The sequence below is a fragment of the Rhagoletis pomonella genome, unplaced genomic scaffold (assembly GCF_013731165.1).
Source record: "Rhagoletis pomonella isolate Grant_MI unplaced genomic scaffold, Rhpom_1.0 Rhpom_scaffold_00011, whole genome shotgun sequence".
In the NCBI taxonomy this organism is placed as follows: domain Eukaryota; kingdom Metazoa; phylum Arthropoda; class Insecta; order Diptera; family Tephritidae; genus Rhagoletis; species Rhagoletis pomonella.
In genome coordinates this window covers 16,605,533-16,623,388 of record NW_023458565.1, presented here as the reverse complement: position 1 = coordinate 16,623,388, position 17,856 = coordinate 16,605,533, and the positions used below count along the sequence as shown (strand labels likewise).

Below are 17,856 nucleotides of genomic sequence, written 5' to 3'. Positions count from 1 at the left end.
TTTTGCCCTATTATACAACTTCAATACATACACTTCAAAACAATTTTTTTTTTTTTGGTACAGTAAAACACGCTGAGAACAAAATTTTTTATGACTATTATCACAATATTTTTTTAATAAATGTATATTAATACATAAATAACATTTTTCAATTAATTTTTAACATACGAGTACATATCGTAGTGAAAAGCTTGAGAAGTTTTGTAAATTTTAGACGCGAAGGAATCTGAAATAAACAGCATGAATGCAATAAAATGACTTGCTTATATGTGCTGCAAAAGTGGGAGTGAAAAAAGTGCAAAGCTTTCACTTTCACAAAAAAGCTTTCACTTATGCGCAGAGCTTTCACCCAGTTTCGATTGCAGCAGATCTTTATAAATCGCTTGCTGATGCTAAAGCTTTAGAAAAGTTGCTAAGAATTCTAGAAATGATGTCTTCTTTTAAGTGCTTGCTGATTAACCCATTTTTAGAAAACGCTAACACCTTTATAAAAACAATTTTTTTTCAAACGCTTGCTGATTAAACAATTGCTTGTATAAAAGCTTGCACACAGATTTCAGCTGGACTTTTGAATTTGTAGCCTCCACTTTTCTAAGCGTCTTTACTTGCGTTTAATAATACTTACTAAGCAAAAGCTTTCTAAAAAGTTGTGAATTTTGCAGCTTTCGCTGCTATCAAAGTTGTTACATTCACTCGCTGCTTTTACTTCAACGAAGGGGTTTACTTGAAAATATTTATACGAAGAAAGTTAAATGAGAAAAGCTAATAACAGTGATTTGTTTAGGGAGTGAAAGTTTATTTTTTTGTTGCTTGCATTGGATTGATAAGATATGTTCAAAACTTTTTTACGCTTGCAACTTTCACTTCAGCCAGAGCTTTCACTTAATTCAAAGCTTTTACTTGCATATCTTCGTTAATGAAGTTCTCAAAAAATTTTAATATGAATTATCACTTCTTCCAAAGCTTTCACTTTCATTGCCAGTATGAGCAAAAGCTTTAAATTAATGTTACTTAAATAATACTTAGTAACAATGCGATTAAGTTTTTATTTGCTAACTTTCAAAACTAAGCTGTCGACGTATACTTTCTTATTCTACACATTTACTTAGCGGCTATTCATATACATATACAATTTGAGGGTTGTTTTTTTATTATTATTATTATCATTATAATATAAATTCAAAAAAGCTTACATATTTTATTTATTCATATACTACATATAATATCGTGCTATACATAGCATTGCATATCAAGTTTTACTTCAAGTGCATTTGCAATTTGAAAATAACTATGACGACTAAAAGCTTTAAGAAATTAGTAGCAAATACTGCATTGGCCTTTTGTGATAAGCTGCTATATTTATACTATTGTATTGTTAGCACATATACGTATGTACATACTATTGCGTTTGTGTGTGTATTTAGCGCTAAATATGGAGTGGGAAAATATTTCGGATTGCGAATACTGAGACTGGTGGCTAGGTGAATATAGTACATGAATACGAATACGAATGCGAAGACGAACATCATTTGTTCGCATACCAACATACATACGCTGCATAGAGTACATTTACGAATATGAATAAATAGCTACTTAGATGATGCTATGCGAGTACATATTGTACTTACTTTTCTGTACATTTATTTGTATGTATGTATGCACTATCTACGAATCTGAGCGTAAATATATGTTGGCATTTAACTATTGAATACGAATGACTACAAATACGAATACGAATAGGAATACAAAATGTGTTTATCGATTTTCTAAATTTTCTAAAATTGTTTTCATTGTATGTATTGTATTTGTTGTGAGAGCAGCTGTTTGCTAATGCTACGAGGAGTTCTTCTTCTTCTTCTTCTTCTTCTTCTTCTTCTAGCATAACACTAGATTTTCTAGTTCACTAGTATTCCATATCATCTTCGTCGTCACTTTGACACAGAAGTTTTCTACAACAGAAATTTTATAATAATTGAAATAGCATGTGTTCTTAAAAGCTTTGTTGGACTTTTAATTGAAATGTATGGTGTTGTTTTTTTTTTTGGTGAATTGTGTGCAAAATTCTTCAACTTTCACTACAAAAATATCATGCTGATCATGTGTTCAATGTGGGTATTTTAAATTGCTGGAGTAATCGGAGTGTAGACTAGACTAATGCATGCAAAATCAATCAACTGCTACTCAACTAACTACTACGTAGGTATGTACGTGGCAAACAAATTTCTGGAATTAAGTTACTAAAAGTAATAATAGTAAATTGCTTACTGCAAATAAAAGAAAGATAAATAAATAAAAATTCTTGCGGGTAAAATCTAAAATAAACGATTATTTTGTGCGAGAGTAAAACTTGCATGTTATTAAATTTTCGAAATTAACTGCCGTTTATATCGGCTTTAATAGCCAAGAAAATTTAAACGATTTTTTTTTTTAATTCTCTAATTGATGCAGAAATGCATCTAGATGCCCTAGGAGCACTTCTGTATCAAAAATAAAATTTTGAAAAAAATTTCGATTCGGAGGCAGACTTTCCCAATGTGAATACCCTCTACCAGGGTCCGAACATAACAGTTATTGATGAAAACTGTTCTACGACTAACTAACTGGTAGTGCATACCAGTTGATTTCTTTTTTCACCTAGAACCAAGCTTGAAAATAAATTTTTATTTGCAGTTTTTATGTAAAATTAAAAAAAAAAATTATTTTTTATTTTTATTTTATAAATCCATAATAACAATTATTTTTGAAGCGAATAATAACAATTATTTTGAACGAATAATGACACTGAAGATGGCGCAATGCCGAAATAAATCATCAATTATTTTTGATTTTTATCTAAAAAGTCTGAAAATAACAGTTATTTTTGATTTTTATATTATATGTCTTAGATAACAGTTATTGATGAGTTTTATTTATAAAAGTCATCGGTAAAAATCATTAGCCACCATTAGCCGTTTTATTTTTATATATTTCAAATATCAATAGGGAAAACTGTGTGCTCTACTTTAAGTGCCATTCAAACAACACTAAATTCCAACAACTATTTTTTTTTATGAGAGAGATAACTAACAATTTATTAGAGGATAAAAGAAGGTGCACAAAAAGTTATTTAATTACTAACTAATAACTAGTAGGTATTTCAGCTGCATTAAATCTCACTTGTAAAGTAGCATATCACTATTCTCTTAAGTTTTCGTTTCTATTTTGGATTAATAACTTTATTTTTAAATTTACTTCAAACGGTTTCAAACAGGCACTTGCATAATTTACGCTTAAAAATTACTGAGGGATAACGTTTTCTCCGGTTTGCAATTCATGCAGTTAACAATCCTGTAAAAATTCGTTAGTAATTGTAAATGTTGATTTTAGTAGTTTCTTTTTTTTGGGTTTTATTTTTGTTTTTCAAAAGGCATACTTAAATAAATGGCAATACTACTAAATATTATTTACTTCATATGAGGGAAAAGAATTTGTAAGGCGGTAGGAAATAATAGCAAAAAAAAAATGAAAATAAAAGTTATGCATTTTTGGTTTCCTAAATTTTGATGATACAAAGCAATAACAACCAACGCCAATTACATTTTCCAATAAAGACGTTTAAAAGGAGTATATAGCGGAGCATGCAAAGTAAACAAAACTGAAAGTTAAAGTTATTCAGTATTTAGGAGAGTACAAAATTTATATTAAAAAGTGGACATGAATTTTTGGCCATTTCCAAACTGGACATAAAAGCATTTAGTAATTTAAACACTAAATGTATATAAATTTTTGGACATTTAAAAACTTATCATATCTGATATTTTGGTAAATCAAAAATCCGACAAAAATTTGTGGACATAAAAACTGAACATATTTCCTTGTTCATTTGAAAATTTGGCATACATTATTGCGATTTAATTTCTAAAGGATCTAAAAACTCAAGGCAAATTTTTGAAAATTTTATAATTGGACATAAGCTTTTGGTAATTTAAAACACAATTTTTTTAATTTAAAAACTGGTTGCAATATTTTTGACATAAATATTTAAATCATTTTTTTAACGTAAGACATAGATTCATGAATTAGTAGGAAAAGTTGACAAAAAGTTTGGATATTTAAAAACTGCACATATTTATTTGCATAAATTTGTGGACCTAAAAAGTGGATTTTTTTTTTAATTTATTTCAAAACTGAACATGAATTCTTGCATTTTATAAACTTGTACAAAATGGTTGCAATTTAAAATCTCGAAACAATTTTCAGTATCTAATTGAAATTAGTTTTTGGGTTTGTTTAAAAATGCAAATAGCTTGTGTTTTAACACAAATTTGTGTTCTATTTTCCAATATTTACACAGTGGTAAAAAATTTAGAAATTCAAAATATAGACATTGGAACAAAAAAATGTTGGACATAAAAATTCGACATATTTTTTTTTTCGAAAACTGAAAATGAATTATTGCAATTTAAAGTCTGGAATAAATGTTTAATTACTTAAATTAGCTTTGGGGTTGTTTAAAAATTGGACATACATAACTGGGTTTTGAGTTACCAAAAATTTGTGTTCTGTTTTCCTTTAACCAATTTTAAAGGACAAAAATTTGTATGACCGAAAGTTTATGTCAAGTTTCTCAATAGTCAAAAACAGAGATTCAGTTTTTATTGGACCCGAAATTTATGTTTAAAATAACCAAAATTTATGTCCGGTTTCAGAATTTTCAACAGCTTATGTGCAGTTTTTTTAGATTACCAAAAATGTATACCCTGGTTTTAAGTGACGAAAAATTCCAGTTCTTAATAGTAAAAAGAGCATATTTTAAATGATCAAAAATGAATGTTTTAATTTTTATATAACAAAACTGTATGTCTTGTTTTTGAAAAACCAAAAATTTGTGTGAATATATTAAGTAACCAAAAGATATGCCCAGTTTTTAAATACCTAAAAATCGATTGGCCAAAAATTATGTTCAATTCTCAAATTAACAAGAATTTGTGGTCAGTTTTTAAATTTCCAAAAAGGTGAATGATGATGTCCATTTTATGGTAATTAAAAATTTATGTCTAGAGACGAGTCTTTAATTCAATAAAAATGTATGTCCTGTTTTTTATCTGCCAAAAATTATGTCAAATTTTCAAATCACCAAAAATCTATGCCTTGTTTTTTAATTACCAAGAATGTATGCCCTTCTTTTATTAACCAAAATTATGTCCAGTTTTTACTAGACAAAAAATTTATTTTCTGTTTTTGAATGACTAGAAATTTAATCCCTTATGTATGTCCAGTTTCAAGTTTCTTAGGCTACCAAAAATGTATGTCAATTTTTTTCCTTTAAGCGTTTACATGAAACTAAGGTCAAATTAAATCGGTGATTTATGTATGTATGTATGTTTTTAAATCTAAATAACATGCTGTTTTTCTTGTACGGTAAACTTAAAATATCTACTTATTTATATCATGACTTGACATTTGTTTGCTAACAACGTATGTATAAAATATTAAATTATTTATTATGAAAAAGATATGACGATCAATAATAGTACAATCGAATTTTCTACAAGTAGTACGAATGTATATATTTATTACTACACATGAAAATATATAACATACTAAATAAATATGTATTTATGCTATCTATTAATTTACGGATGCAATAACAAATTTTGAAAAACATTCCAAATCACGCAGGTTCTAGATGCAGGTACATTTTGGATATATGTAGTATAAATGACAACAGTTTTTTTTTTTGTTAATTTTATATAAATAGTAAGTAGTTAAGGCCCATTACAACATCTCAACATGTATGTATGTATTAAACGATAATGCCTTCATGTAAAACGAGCATAAGTAAGTTGTAAGTACATATGTATGTGTATGATATCGTAGTAGTGGTAGTTAATTTTAATCAAGGTAAAATCATGTGTGTTTTTGATAACTCACTCTTCCTTCGAGGGAAACTTCTCCGCATAGACGCGCGAAGACTTGTTGCAAGCCTTGTCGCAGCAGGGACAATACCAATAGCTTAGCACACCAATCGAAATGGCGAATAGCACATTTGGTATGATGATTGACAAAATAAGATGATACAAATTATTCTCCCACGAGTAGCGACCGATCACCACTTCCGGGTAGGCACGACTATAGTAGCAGGGAAATGGTTCGCCAATGTGTGAGTAGCTGCAGCATAAAGAGAGTTGAATATGAGATGGTCAGTGTGAGAATAATATACTACGTATGTATGTAGGTAAATAAATACATAGTATGATAGAGTTATGTATAACAAACAACAAACAATTTTCTCACTCTTCTTACCCATATTGGCGCGCAAAGACACTACAATTCGTTGTGGGTGGATAACCGCAGCCTTCGGAATTGATCAGAAATTTCGTATAGCTAACATCCCATTGCACCTTATCCAATTCACGTGGATTTTTCTCCCATTCACTGAAGGGGATGCGTGTATAGTTGACATACAACTGATGGCACCTGAAAGGTCAATGAAATATTGTGAAAAAATAAGTTTAACTAATATTATAAATGTGAAAGTTTGTTTGGATGTTTGTAACGCTTTCAGGCAAAATCTACTAGGTCGGATTTTGACGAAAGTTCACAGTATGCCGCTAATACTTTGGGGAATAAGATATAGATTATAACACTAATTAAAAATAATAGGGTTGCCACCTAACAGAATTTTTGAAATTATTGAAAGGCATTTAAATAGGAAAATTTGGAAAAGCTTTAAGGAAATTTTGGAATGGGGTTGCCACCTTTCTAAAAAGCTACAATAACGTTGACTGCCAAAGTTAGCTTATGAAATATCACAACTGGAGAGGTAATTGAATGGGACCTTTTGTCGGTTACAACAGCAATTTAAATGAAAAATGATTTTTTTCCTTTCTGTCAGCTCTAATATGAAATAAAAAAATAAATAAATTTCACGAAAGGCTATTTAATGAGACTTTCAGTTTCTCCAAATATTTAAGTGAAAAATGATTTTTTCCCCTTCGGTCAGTTCTAATAGTAAATTAAAATTGTAATACATATATGATCTAACCAAATAGATTTCGCGACTAAACACTTTTATGTGCTCAACTCATTTACATTTTAAAATAGGTTAAAATACGATTTGTATCTCTTAAATTTACAAAAAATTGTCACTATTTTAATTAGACTTTTAATAGTTTTCTACCAAATCTTGCTTAGGTTTCTAGTTTCCACTTTTTCTCCCTTGAAAACTTACTTGGTGAGTGATGACGTACAGCCTTCGCGGCATGAACTCCACGAACAGTTTCGAATGCCTTCCGCATAGATATGATCAATGACAATACAAGTAACTGGCACAGGATCATAATCTGCGATTATTGTCGAAATTGCCGGATCCACAACGAATGGTATGAGGAAGAGGAAGGCAAAGACCGAGAGAATTGCAGTGGTTCCTAGAAATAAAAATTAAAGTTAATATGTTAAACATACGGCGGGGAAATAAATAGGGACGCGATATTTGAACAAGTTTTGGTTGTTTTTCTTTTGTTTATTTGATCTTTATAATTTTTTTTTTTATAAAAATATAGCTCTTTATCTAAAAAAAACCATGTAAGTCAAACTTTGAAACGTTTCAAAAATTTGTTCAAGATTTATAAAAATTCGACGAATGTTGATAAAAATTTCAAACCTTTTATTTAGAATTTAAAGAATTCTAGGCATGCAGTTTTGTAGCGGGATAAATTTTAGTATAATAAAGTGCAAGTTTGAAGTAGCTAGGAATTACCGTTGCATTTTGGCAATTTTTTATGCGGACAGTGTTGTGCATTTTTCTCCATACATATAAAAATATTGTCGAACATACTTTGCGTGCAAGAAAATGTCTTAAAAAAAAAAACGCTAAATGCTAGCTGCTTCACACTTGGTTTTTTATTTTATGAGCTACAAAACTGCATGCCAAAATTTTTTCTAAAAATTCTGATTAAAAAGTTTGAAGTATTTTCTATAAACTTTTGTCGAATTTTCCTAGTTTTTGTACAAAGTTTTAAATTCGGGCTTATATAGTTTTTGTTAGCCATAATAAACTTTGAATTAGCAAAATAAAAATAGCCGAAATTTGTTAAACTTTAGCGCCCCTATTTATTTCCCCGCCACTGCATATTTCCATAAATCAAAAAGCTTCATTAACACACTACACTCACCAAGGCACAGCGATGTGTAAAATTTAGCCTTCTCCAATATAGACTCCAATTCTAGATCGCTCTTCTTTCGCTGTGGCGATTGCAAACCCGTGCGACTAGAACGACCCGAAGTCGCTGTCTTTGTGCTGCCCAAACTAATTTTACTGCCGGTGATAGTATGCGCCGAAATGGTCGGACTGGTTGGGAACGACATTGTCGTCGTAGCTGTTGAGCTTTTCTTCATGTTGCCAATTTGGGGCCCGTTCGCTGCTGCTGCTGGTATTACTCGTAATCGTTGGCTTGCTCGAGAGCCTAGACGTTTCGTGCTTTCACTACTCTTATTGTTCGATTGTGTTTGTATTGGAATACTCTATTCGATTGTTCGAGCGTTAAAGCTAACGGTCTTTGTATTTGTATGTATTTTGAGTTTGTTTTGGTGTGGTTTGTTATATGTGTATGTAAGTTTTCGATTGGTTTATAAGCCCATGGTTTGTTGTTTATTACATCAGTGATTTGTTGATTTTAATACTATTTTACTTTTTTTTCCTTTCCTTTATCTTTTTAATAATTCTGTAAGTTTTTTTCTTAAATTATTTTCTTCTTCTGCTATTCGCTAAATACTTTCCATATTTATCTATCTGTATGCTATTTTAACTAATATTTTTTTTTGTGTGCTACATAATTTTGGTCATCTATTTTCTGTTGTTGTCCTAGTCTGTTTGCTGTGCTAGTTTCCTTTGCTACATTTAGTGTTCGTTTACAAGTGGTATTTAGATTCTCTTCATTTAATTTAAAATTTTTTTACATTTTTTTTTTGTACCAAAATTTTCTTGAATATTTTGTTGATCACGCATCCCTCCAAACCGTTTGACTTTCCATAACAAGTGAGTTTGTGTGCTTATATATGTCTGTGTGTGTGTGTGTATTTGTGACTTTAGGTGAATTACTCTTGAAATATTTTTGTGTGTGTGTGTGTGTCTGAGTGCCCGTTTGTACGAAATTAGTGCAATAAGCGCTTGGATAGAGGTTTTGTGTTTTAACAAATTTACAATAAGTTTTAGCCTTAAAATGTATAAAAACTTTGTCTTGCCTTAAAATTCGAGTGAATACACAGTTTGTTTTTCTCTTTTTGAATTTCAAAAACTTAAAGCAAGTATTTTTTCTGGGTTCACAAACAATGACTTAAGTTGTTAATAAAAATCGTTTAAATTACATGCGTAAATCTAATATTGTCTGAATGAATAATTTGAAAAAGATTTTCGTGTTGGCCGAACTGCTCTATTCGGCTTTTTCTCAGCTAAGAAGTGCGAATAAATATTTATTTTAATTAGAGGTTATTTGCTTTCGAGCGTTTTTTGGAAATCTGCTTGCAGCAACACTTGATTACTGTTTGTTGATTTTTTTTTGTTTTTTTCGATATTTTTTTTTAGCAAAAGATGTCGTTTTTTGCAGGCAAGCGCAATTTGCGGGTAGTGTAACTTATTTATTTTTTTTAGTGGGCTGAAAGTGAAATACTTTTTTATATTTTTTTCTTGGTTTCTTTTTGAATTGAGTTAGTGAAGTGAGTATGGTATAAGTATGTTGTTGTTGTTACAGTTAACCTGTTTGCACGCTCTATTGCATAGCAAACACTCCGGCCTGATGTACTGGACTGTCTTCTTGGAGCAGAGGAATGCCTAGAAATTTAAAGTTTATATTTACAAATGCTGTAGAATTCTGTTTATAAGTTATTTTAAATAAAGATAAATATATACTGATAGTTCTATGATATTAATTTTTTAAGTTTAAACAATTAAAATCGAAACTAAATTCTCTATTGATATAAAGTGGCAAAAAACCCCTACATAACTTTTATATTGTTTTTGAAATACATATGCACATATTAGGGTGATCCTTAAAAATATCAACATCATGGGATACACCTTTATTTCTTTCTACGTACAAAATAAAGCCATCCACGAAAATTAAAAAAAAATAAAATAAATTAGTGGCCGCTGCTGGGGTTAAAAAATATTTATTTTCGAAAAAATTTTGACTTTACCAGCTATAATTTAGGGATATTATGAATTTATTTAAATAAGATTTAATAATATGTCAATCTTATCCAATTTAAAGCAATTTTTTTCGAATCTACGCGATTCAGAAAATAATAATAATTTTTAATTTTAAATGTATTTAAGATTTTAAAGTTTTCGTGGATATCTTCATTTTGCACGTAGAACAAAATAAGGGCCACCTTATGACATCTCAGTAATTTTATCGAAATAGGTCTACGGCATTTCTGCATATATGTATGTACATAGTATGTATGTATGTATGCTTGAGTTGTAGAAAGTAAATATCTAACGCTTTGAATGTATGCATGTGTGTAGATAAAAAGACAAGAACCCTCCTATTCAACAATTTTAGAAAATCTGTATCTTTTTTTCAGAGAATTTACTTTATTTTAGTGCAAACTTTATTAAAATACAGAACTCGTTTATTTGCGGTACTTGCAATAGTCTGCTAGGGTGTCAGGTGTAAAGATATTTTAAAATTTTCTTATTGACTAATTGATAAAAAATATCTTCAAAAAGTAAATGAAAAAAAATATATATTTTTCATTTTAAATAACCGGTATAATCTAAAAAATTTACCAGAATTAAATAAAAAAAAAAAATAAAAAATGTAATGTAATTAAAAAATGAAAAAAGTAAGTTTCCGAAAGTTAAATGAAATTCAAAAAATATACTTTTTTCTTTAAAAATAAAATAAAATCCTGGATTTTTCTCTAAATTAATAAATTTAAAAATAAGAAAAAAATTTAATTATTTTTTAATGTTATTGTGGCTCATTAAAATTTTATTTTTTTTATTACTTTATTTTTTTTTGTCTGATGAAGAGATGTGATCTCCGAAATAGCTGCTATAACTTCTACCGCTTAGACTTTGTTGCTTTTCAAATTTTTCCTAATAAACAATTGTGGTACTAAAAAAAATTTAATTTTAAAACAATGAAACCTAAAAATTAAACGAAAATTAAATTAAAAAAAAAATTAAAAAATAATATAAATTTAATTACAAAAACGGGAAAAAATTCGCTGCCGAGGACTCCAACCTCGGATCTCTCGAGAAAATTATATGTGCACATCGCGAGATCGCGTGTAACGAATTCTTTCAAACTATCTTGCCTTCTGCCTTTCACTTGTCTTACAAAAGACTTTTTTGGTACAATTTCCCTGTAAGTTCTCTTCTTTCGAATGCCCTAGCATTTCCAATAAAGTTTATATGCAGTTGGTAAAAGCTCTCAACTTTGATATGAAGCTTATATTTTTTTCTTAAGTAATGTTGATATAAAGAGATTTCTTAGTTAAAGCTTGAACCCTCCAAAATCTCCTAGACACAACAAAAGACTGAAAAAGAATATCATACTCTCAATTGGGTAACTCAAAGAATGTCTTTCATTATATGAATGTATGTATGTATATATGTTTGCATATTTCGCTTATGAAAGTGACGGACAAAACTTGTATACTAAACTTTATGCTGTATTGTGAAAGCTCCAAGTTTATATACATACTTGGAACGGTTCAAAGTTTAAATAATATCGAGCCCTAACCGCCAAAAAGATGTAAGCGACATTTTTTCAACATTCTATTTTTGATACAGAAATGCATCTAGATCAGTGATGGGTACCGTCTTGCCCGCGGGCAAAACTCTTTATAAGCTTTCTATACATTTTATGTATTCGCGTGCAGAGTAAAAGCTCTCTCTTTCCATCGCTGATCTAGATCAGTGATGCCCAGAGAAAGCTTTTACTCTACAGAGAGCTTTGAAGACTTCCGCCCGCTGGCGCTGTTTTGAACATCAGTGATCTAGATGCTTTAGGAAAATTTCTGCATAAAAGAAATTTTGAAAAAAATGTCTCATACATCCTTTTGCCGGTTAGGGCTCGATATGTTAACAGATTTAGGGGTCTAAAAGCGCAATTAATTACGAAAAATTTACCACACTTATGTATAAATATATAAAAATGTACATATATATCTGGTTTTAGGAGGAAATAGGTTATACAACTGTAACTGAGCGTTTAAAAGCTTTACCACAAATAAATATTGTTTTCATTAATGTAAAAAGCGCTGTTGAACAGATTTGAAAATTTAGGGGAGCAAAAAACTGCTTAAATTTGCATAGGAATGATTATAGCCGATCTAAAGTGTCAATAAGGCTGGAATTTGTAAGACTTGATTTTTTTTTATCTGTCGAACAGCTCCTTTTGCATTAATGATGATTATAACCTACAAGTTTATCTTAAATGATGAAAAGTAACCACATTACTAAATTTAATTTGTGAACTTGTGAATGCTCAAATTAGACCCACGAAGCTATTTGTTTACACAATCTAATGTACCCATATCTACCATGTATGAATGTGTATATATCGGAAACATTACTACACTAATGCCGGATTGCCACTAACTATACCATGAATAAAGTATAGTTTTTTAAGATGATGGCGTCAGAAATATGAAAAATCGAATTATTACCGGTAACTACTTCCTCTTTTGGAAGCATTGACTGAGCCGAATAACTGCTTCATAAATGTTATACCCGGAAATTTCGTTCAGGATCTCTTTTAAACTATCCTAAAGATTTTAAATCCAAACTATTACGTATTTTGGAACACAAGAAGTAATAAATGGTATTAATTAAGTTTTTCTTATTTTTATGGTAAATTTACATTATCCCAAAAACTTTACTTTACCAAGAAAATCCAGTGAGATTTTCAAAATGGCAAAACAATTCTTTAATTTTCTAATAAGAAAAGTTTTTTATCCCCAAACATTGTAAATACAATTTTTATTACCTCATTGCTTTGTGGAAATACTGTATAAGTTTATTTTTTACATAGCGAAAGCTTTAATGCTGAAATTGCACTAGACATTGAAACGCCGAAAAATTTGTGTAATTTAAAAAATGTCAAGAGTTTTTATTATTTAACGCTCAATTTAGTTAGTAGAATTTTTGTAATTTCAATGTCTAGAGGAAATTGGCCGTTAGGTTTTTGTGAAATCTATATAATGACGAATTTTCATCAGGCAAAAAGGAAAGACACGAATATTATTTAATGCAAATCTTCCATTAAAGCTTTTGCCATTGATTTGCATGTGGAAATCCGCCATAAGATATTTGTTGCGAAATCCATGTAAGAGTTTTTCTTACATGCTGAAAGCGTTTAGATTTTTCTTATGCCGAGTTTTCACTTGGCGTGGAAATGACGAAAAGGATATGCCATTTAAAAAATTTCATTTACGAACAGACTTAAAACAATTAACAACACAAATATGTACACTGGCCGAAAAGGTATTGGCACCGTTGATTTTTGACAATATTTTTCACGCAGTTTCTTCTATACAAACAACATTTTCGAAAATACTTTTTGAATAATTTAAACTTCCATTTTCTATACTAAAATTTGATGGGCTACAAAACTGCATACTCAAAAAATTAAAAAAGTACCAAAAAATTGGATTAAGAAGTTGAAAATTTATAGAATTTTGCCGAGTTTTGCATAAAGTTTAAAAATTATATTTTTATATTTTTTGTTGTAGTATGAGTGCACCACATTTTCGGAAAAAATTATCGGACAAAAAATTTTTAAAAAAATAATCGTATATCTTGTGGAAAGTTCTCTATGCCAATACTTTTTCGCGTAGTGTATATGCAAAACTTTGCCATTAATTTTTTTTTTTACCACAACGCCTAAAGAAATTTTGGAGTTCGAATCTATATAATGCCGAATGTCCCCTGGGCAAAAAATAGGTAATAGGCAATATTTTTAATGCCCTAATTTTTTATTAAACTTTTGACATTTACTGTGTTGTGGAAATCCGTCATATGGCTTTTTTATGAAGTCTAGGTACATACGTGATTATACATATATTGAAAAGCTATAAAATTTTTCTTACAAAATTCACGTTTAACAAATGCGTTTCTACTCAGTGAAAGCTCTAAGCCTCCGAACAAAGCTAATGCCAAAAAAACGGACTGCATCTACTTAGTACATATGGATATATTTACGAACTCTCTTCTCTCTCTACAATTATCGAAATGTATTTATTCACAAAATGTTTTGAAACCTACACCATAAGCGACGATATTACAGACACAATAACAACAGCACAATTGTTCAAAAGGGTGGATAAATATTTGAGCTTTCAGGTGGTTTCAATCCGCGTTGATACAGCTGAAAGTATGCTGGAAGTGTAGAATAAGCATTACAATTTACATATGCATGTATGTGAAAAAGCTGGCCAAAGTCAAACCAAAAGAGGTATATACACAATAAACTGGTGATTTCTTCGTTCGTTCCCTTGTTTTCCATAATAATATTAGTAAAAATAATGAAAATAAAATTCCCATGCTTACGTGACGGATCTCATAGTGCCATTACATCGTCGCCTCCCCCTCCACCAGTATCGCCCAAATTGTTTTGTGAACCTATATTATTTTTCGCCAATATCGTATCCGTATCCACACAACCTTTGAACCGCATTTTCGCATCATCACCCACATAGACAGTCTTCTGACAGAGCAGCAGCACCAGACACGAAACGACGAACAACACCGATGGCACCACCGAGGCAATCACAAACTGACGATAGGTAACCTCCAAATCGAAACGTGCCACAACAATCTCCTTCTTTGAGGGCGAGTAAAAGCAAGGAAAACGCGCGCGTGCATTATGATCGCTGCCATCACGGCCGAAATCCTTCAAGAATTCCTTGCACTCATCCATCAGCGTATTCACACAACCCTCTAGATTTATCATCAATTTCGATTCATTCGAAATGGTCAAATCGAAATCGGGTGGCGCTATTTCGGGTGTCGGCACCGAAACCGATATGTGCAAATGACTCAAATAAGTGAAATTTGTCAAATCGGTGAGCATATTGTGCTCAAGCGTCGAACCATTAATGCAATCTACTGCCTCAACGCGATCCGATGTATTCTTAATGAAATAACACGATGCCATCACAACATTATCGGCCGATTCGTTCCACACCTCCTCTTTTGTTTCGGCATTGATGGCATTCTGACACTGCGACAAATACACTTTATCACCGCTTAGCACTACAACATTCTTATTGCGCGTCGGTATATCGACACAACGCCGATCACAATTGTAGGGGGTGCGTATCTTACGACATGTCCCACGATTACACGAATACAAACCGTTTATATCCATACAATTGATTTTCCCCCGCCGACCCGAACACTTAACCGGCGAATCGCTATTCTTGAAAACACACTCAAATGCATCGGTTATATTTAAGCATTGACCTTCGGTACAATTGAATGTGCCCGTCAAATTTTTACACTCATCATTAATGCAACGCGCCTTATCGGCGCGGTCCTGATCGATGCCATAGCATGTCTTATTCGCTGAATTCGTACAATTCTGGAATGTGAGATTGGTGCCGTTGCTGCGCAAATTTACATAGATTTGTATGCAGGCGCCGGAGGTCTTGCTCAGACACCATTCACCGCACGAACCCCATTCGCAATTGTCCTTGTTGACGGCGCGTGTGGTGGTGCACATGACGGGCGTTGGATCGATGCCGCTCTTGAAGGCGCGAGTCGATGGCATATAAATGGCGACAGTTAGATAGACTAGCGCCACCGAACTGAGCACAAGCGTCATTTGACACACACAAATGGTGCCACAAATGCGCTGATCCTGTGGTGGGACGATTAGGTCCTCGCTAGGCACCTTTTTCTTACCCATTGTGGTGGTGGTGGTGGGCTGTTGCTAGTGAGTGAGACGATGCGCGATTCACGCTTGGCAGTTGGTATGTATGAGCAGTTTTTAGCTGAGCGAGCGAGTTTTTCAGCTGACGTTGCCTTTGCCGTTCTGCTTGATTGTAGTTTGTTGCCGAAGTTTTTCCAAGTTCTGCTACGTTCAGTGGCTTAGTTTTGATTTCTGATTTAGTGTTTTTTATTCCATTTCTTATTCGCACTTAATTTTTGATGCAAGCAACGCTTTGTGCGCTAAAAATTTCTAAAATTCTCTGGCCACCGTCAAATTCCTTCGCCAAACACATTCGCCAGCCACCTAGGCGTGGGTGTATAAATCGACTGCCAGTTTGGCTCTATGAATGTGTGTATATGTATTGGCTTTTAGCACGTTGACAGCTACAATTTGGTTTAGTTAGCTTCGTCTCGCTATCGATTGTAGCATATGGCAGTCACACACAGCTAAGCGCACAAACACTAAAAAAACTCGTGCGATTAATTCCGATAGTCGACGTTGGATTAAAAAATGCTGGCTAAGCCTAATACCGCCACTATACATTAAGGTGTTTTTTAAGTGATTTATATAACTGACTTTTTTTGTTGTTTTTTTTTTTTTGTATTTTACTTTTAGTTTATTTTCATACTTTCACCCTCACTTCATTGCTTTTTAAACAAACATCCTAGCCGAGTCTTTTGATGGTCACGAAAAATGCTTGCATATTGATTTTTCCTAGCAGTTTGGCAGCGTTGGCTTTTGGCTTTTCGCCTGTGTTTGCTTGCGTGTTGCGCTAATTTTTCGTTTTCATTGACAGTTATAAATTTTAATTGAGGCGCTGTAGCCAACTTACGCAGGCATTCTACATAGAAATTTTTCGGTCACTCGGTCACAGCGAATAGGGGGGGCGGGGGGCCTCCAGCAGCCGCATTCGCATACGCAAAAAACGCTCACACACCCATTTATGCACACAAATTGGTCCACGCAATTTAATACAGGCCAATTCGCTGTAAGTTAACTGCCACTGTGCCACTAAATCTGCCTGTTTTTTGCTACTCTTAGTTCAGCTGCACTGAAGTATGTCCTGCTGGCACATTATTTCACGCCTTCCCTGTCTGCACTAAATACAACTGGCCACATTTTCTAGCACTTTTTATTGATTTAGCGTTGCAGCAAATTCAAAATTTGCTCCTTTTTTTATTAAAATTGAGTTCGCTTTCTCCTTTTTTTTCTATCAAGTAGACATTTTTTTCACAACTTCTTCAATCGTTTCAAGATTTTCGTTTTCGTTCTTTGCACCGCTCCGACCACGGGCAATATGAGTATGTTGTGTGTATTGCAAACTGGCCAAATGGCAGCCTAAAAGTGCTTATCTGCCTATACGCCTAGCGCCATACAATCCTCTTAAAACTCTAATAGCGTTGAGATTTTTGGAGAGCATGTGTGGAGGCATGTATGCAAAGTGGCAGAGAGCATACATAGCTGAGAAACTGCTGGGCGAAAGCTCCTTCGAAACTCAAAAGAAATTTTTGCACGAAATCACTAAGCATGCGCGCGCACTTTGCTAACTCGGAGTACAGCGAAAAATAAAAATCGATAGCAGCGTTCCTTCTGTATTTGCTGATTGTTTTCTTTGTTGAATTCCTAGCATTTCGTTGCTTGTCATGCTTTTGGCAGTTTCGTTTACTCTCTGCGGGGCTTACCTCTGTCTACACAGCCATGTCATTCAATTTTTTTTGGCAGCTTGGCACTGCTTTACTTACTTTTTGCTTTCTCGTACATCTTTTACCCCGTCCCCACCCAACTTTGCATGACATTTGGCAATATAGACGCTTGGTCGTTTGGCAATTTTACTGGCTTGCGTGCTCTATTTTTGCATATTTTTGATTGTTCACTTCTTTCGTTTGCTTCTTTCATTTTATTTGAAGTAGTGCGGTATGTGTGTTTTTTT

The 17,856-nt window shown here is 32.2% G+C and overlaps 3 protein-coding genes across 4 annotated transcripts in view; 1 reads left to right on the top strand and 2 right to left on the bottom strand.

The window, feature by feature from the left end:
- LOC118746717 (cilia- and flagella-associated protein 298) overlaps positions 1-17,856 on the top strand; it is a gene marked incomplete in the record, with an annotated part of 91,998 nt that overhangs the window by 695 nt on the left and 73,447 nt on the right.
- On the bottom strand, positions 1,175-8,675 carry LOC118746716 (protein tipE). Of its 2 annotated transcripts, none has more exons than XM_036480604.1 (5): positions 8,157-8,667; positions 7,214-7,409; positions 6,286-6,459; positions 5,914-6,150; positions 1,175-1,949 (listed from the first exon to the last, which is right to left on the bottom strand). In XM_036480604.1, exons 1-5 carry the CDS (start codon positions 8,377-8,379, stop codon positions 1,904-1,906), a joined length of 876 nt encoding a protein of 291 aa, XP_036336497.1. In that variant the 5' UTR covers positions 8,380-8,667; the 3' UTR covers positions 1,175-1,903. The 2 variants fall into 2 exon arrangements, with proteins under 2 accessions (XP_036336497.1, XP_036336498.1); XM_036480605.1 differs by lacking the exon at positions 1,175-1,949 and adding an exon at positions 3,255-3,327 and having other exon boundaries at positions 8,157-8,675.
- Positions 8,810-17,254, bottom strand: LOC118746714. The gene is made up of 2 exons (XM_036480603.1): positions 14,543-17,254; positions 8,810-9,811 (listed from the first exon to the last, which is right to left on the bottom strand). The coding sequence occupies exon 1, from the start codon at positions 15,900-15,902 to the stop codon at positions 14,553-14,555; it is 1,350 nt and encodes a 449-aa protein (XP_036336496.1). The 5' UTR covers positions 15,903-17,254; the 3' UTR covers positions 8,810-9,811; positions 14,543-14,552.

Bases quoted from the DNA above. Each gene is read 5' to 3' on its own strand.
- LOC118746716 (XM_036480605.1), bottom strand. From the start codon at position 8,379: ATGAAGAAAAGCTCAACAGCTACGACGACAATGTCGTTCCCAACCAGT. The intron at 7,410-8,156 runs GTGAGTGTAGTG...TTTTATTTCTAG, and splicing joins TTACACATCGCTGTGCCTTG to GAACCACTGCAATTCTCTCG. The intron at 6,460-7,213 runs GTAAGTTTTCAA...TTGACCTTTCAG, and splicing joins TGTACGTCATCACTCACCAA to GTGCCATCAGTTGTATGTCA.
- LOC118746714 (XM_036480603.1), bottom strand. From the start codon at position 15,902: ATGGGTAAGAAAAAGGTGCCTAGCGAGGACCTAATCGTCCCACCACAG.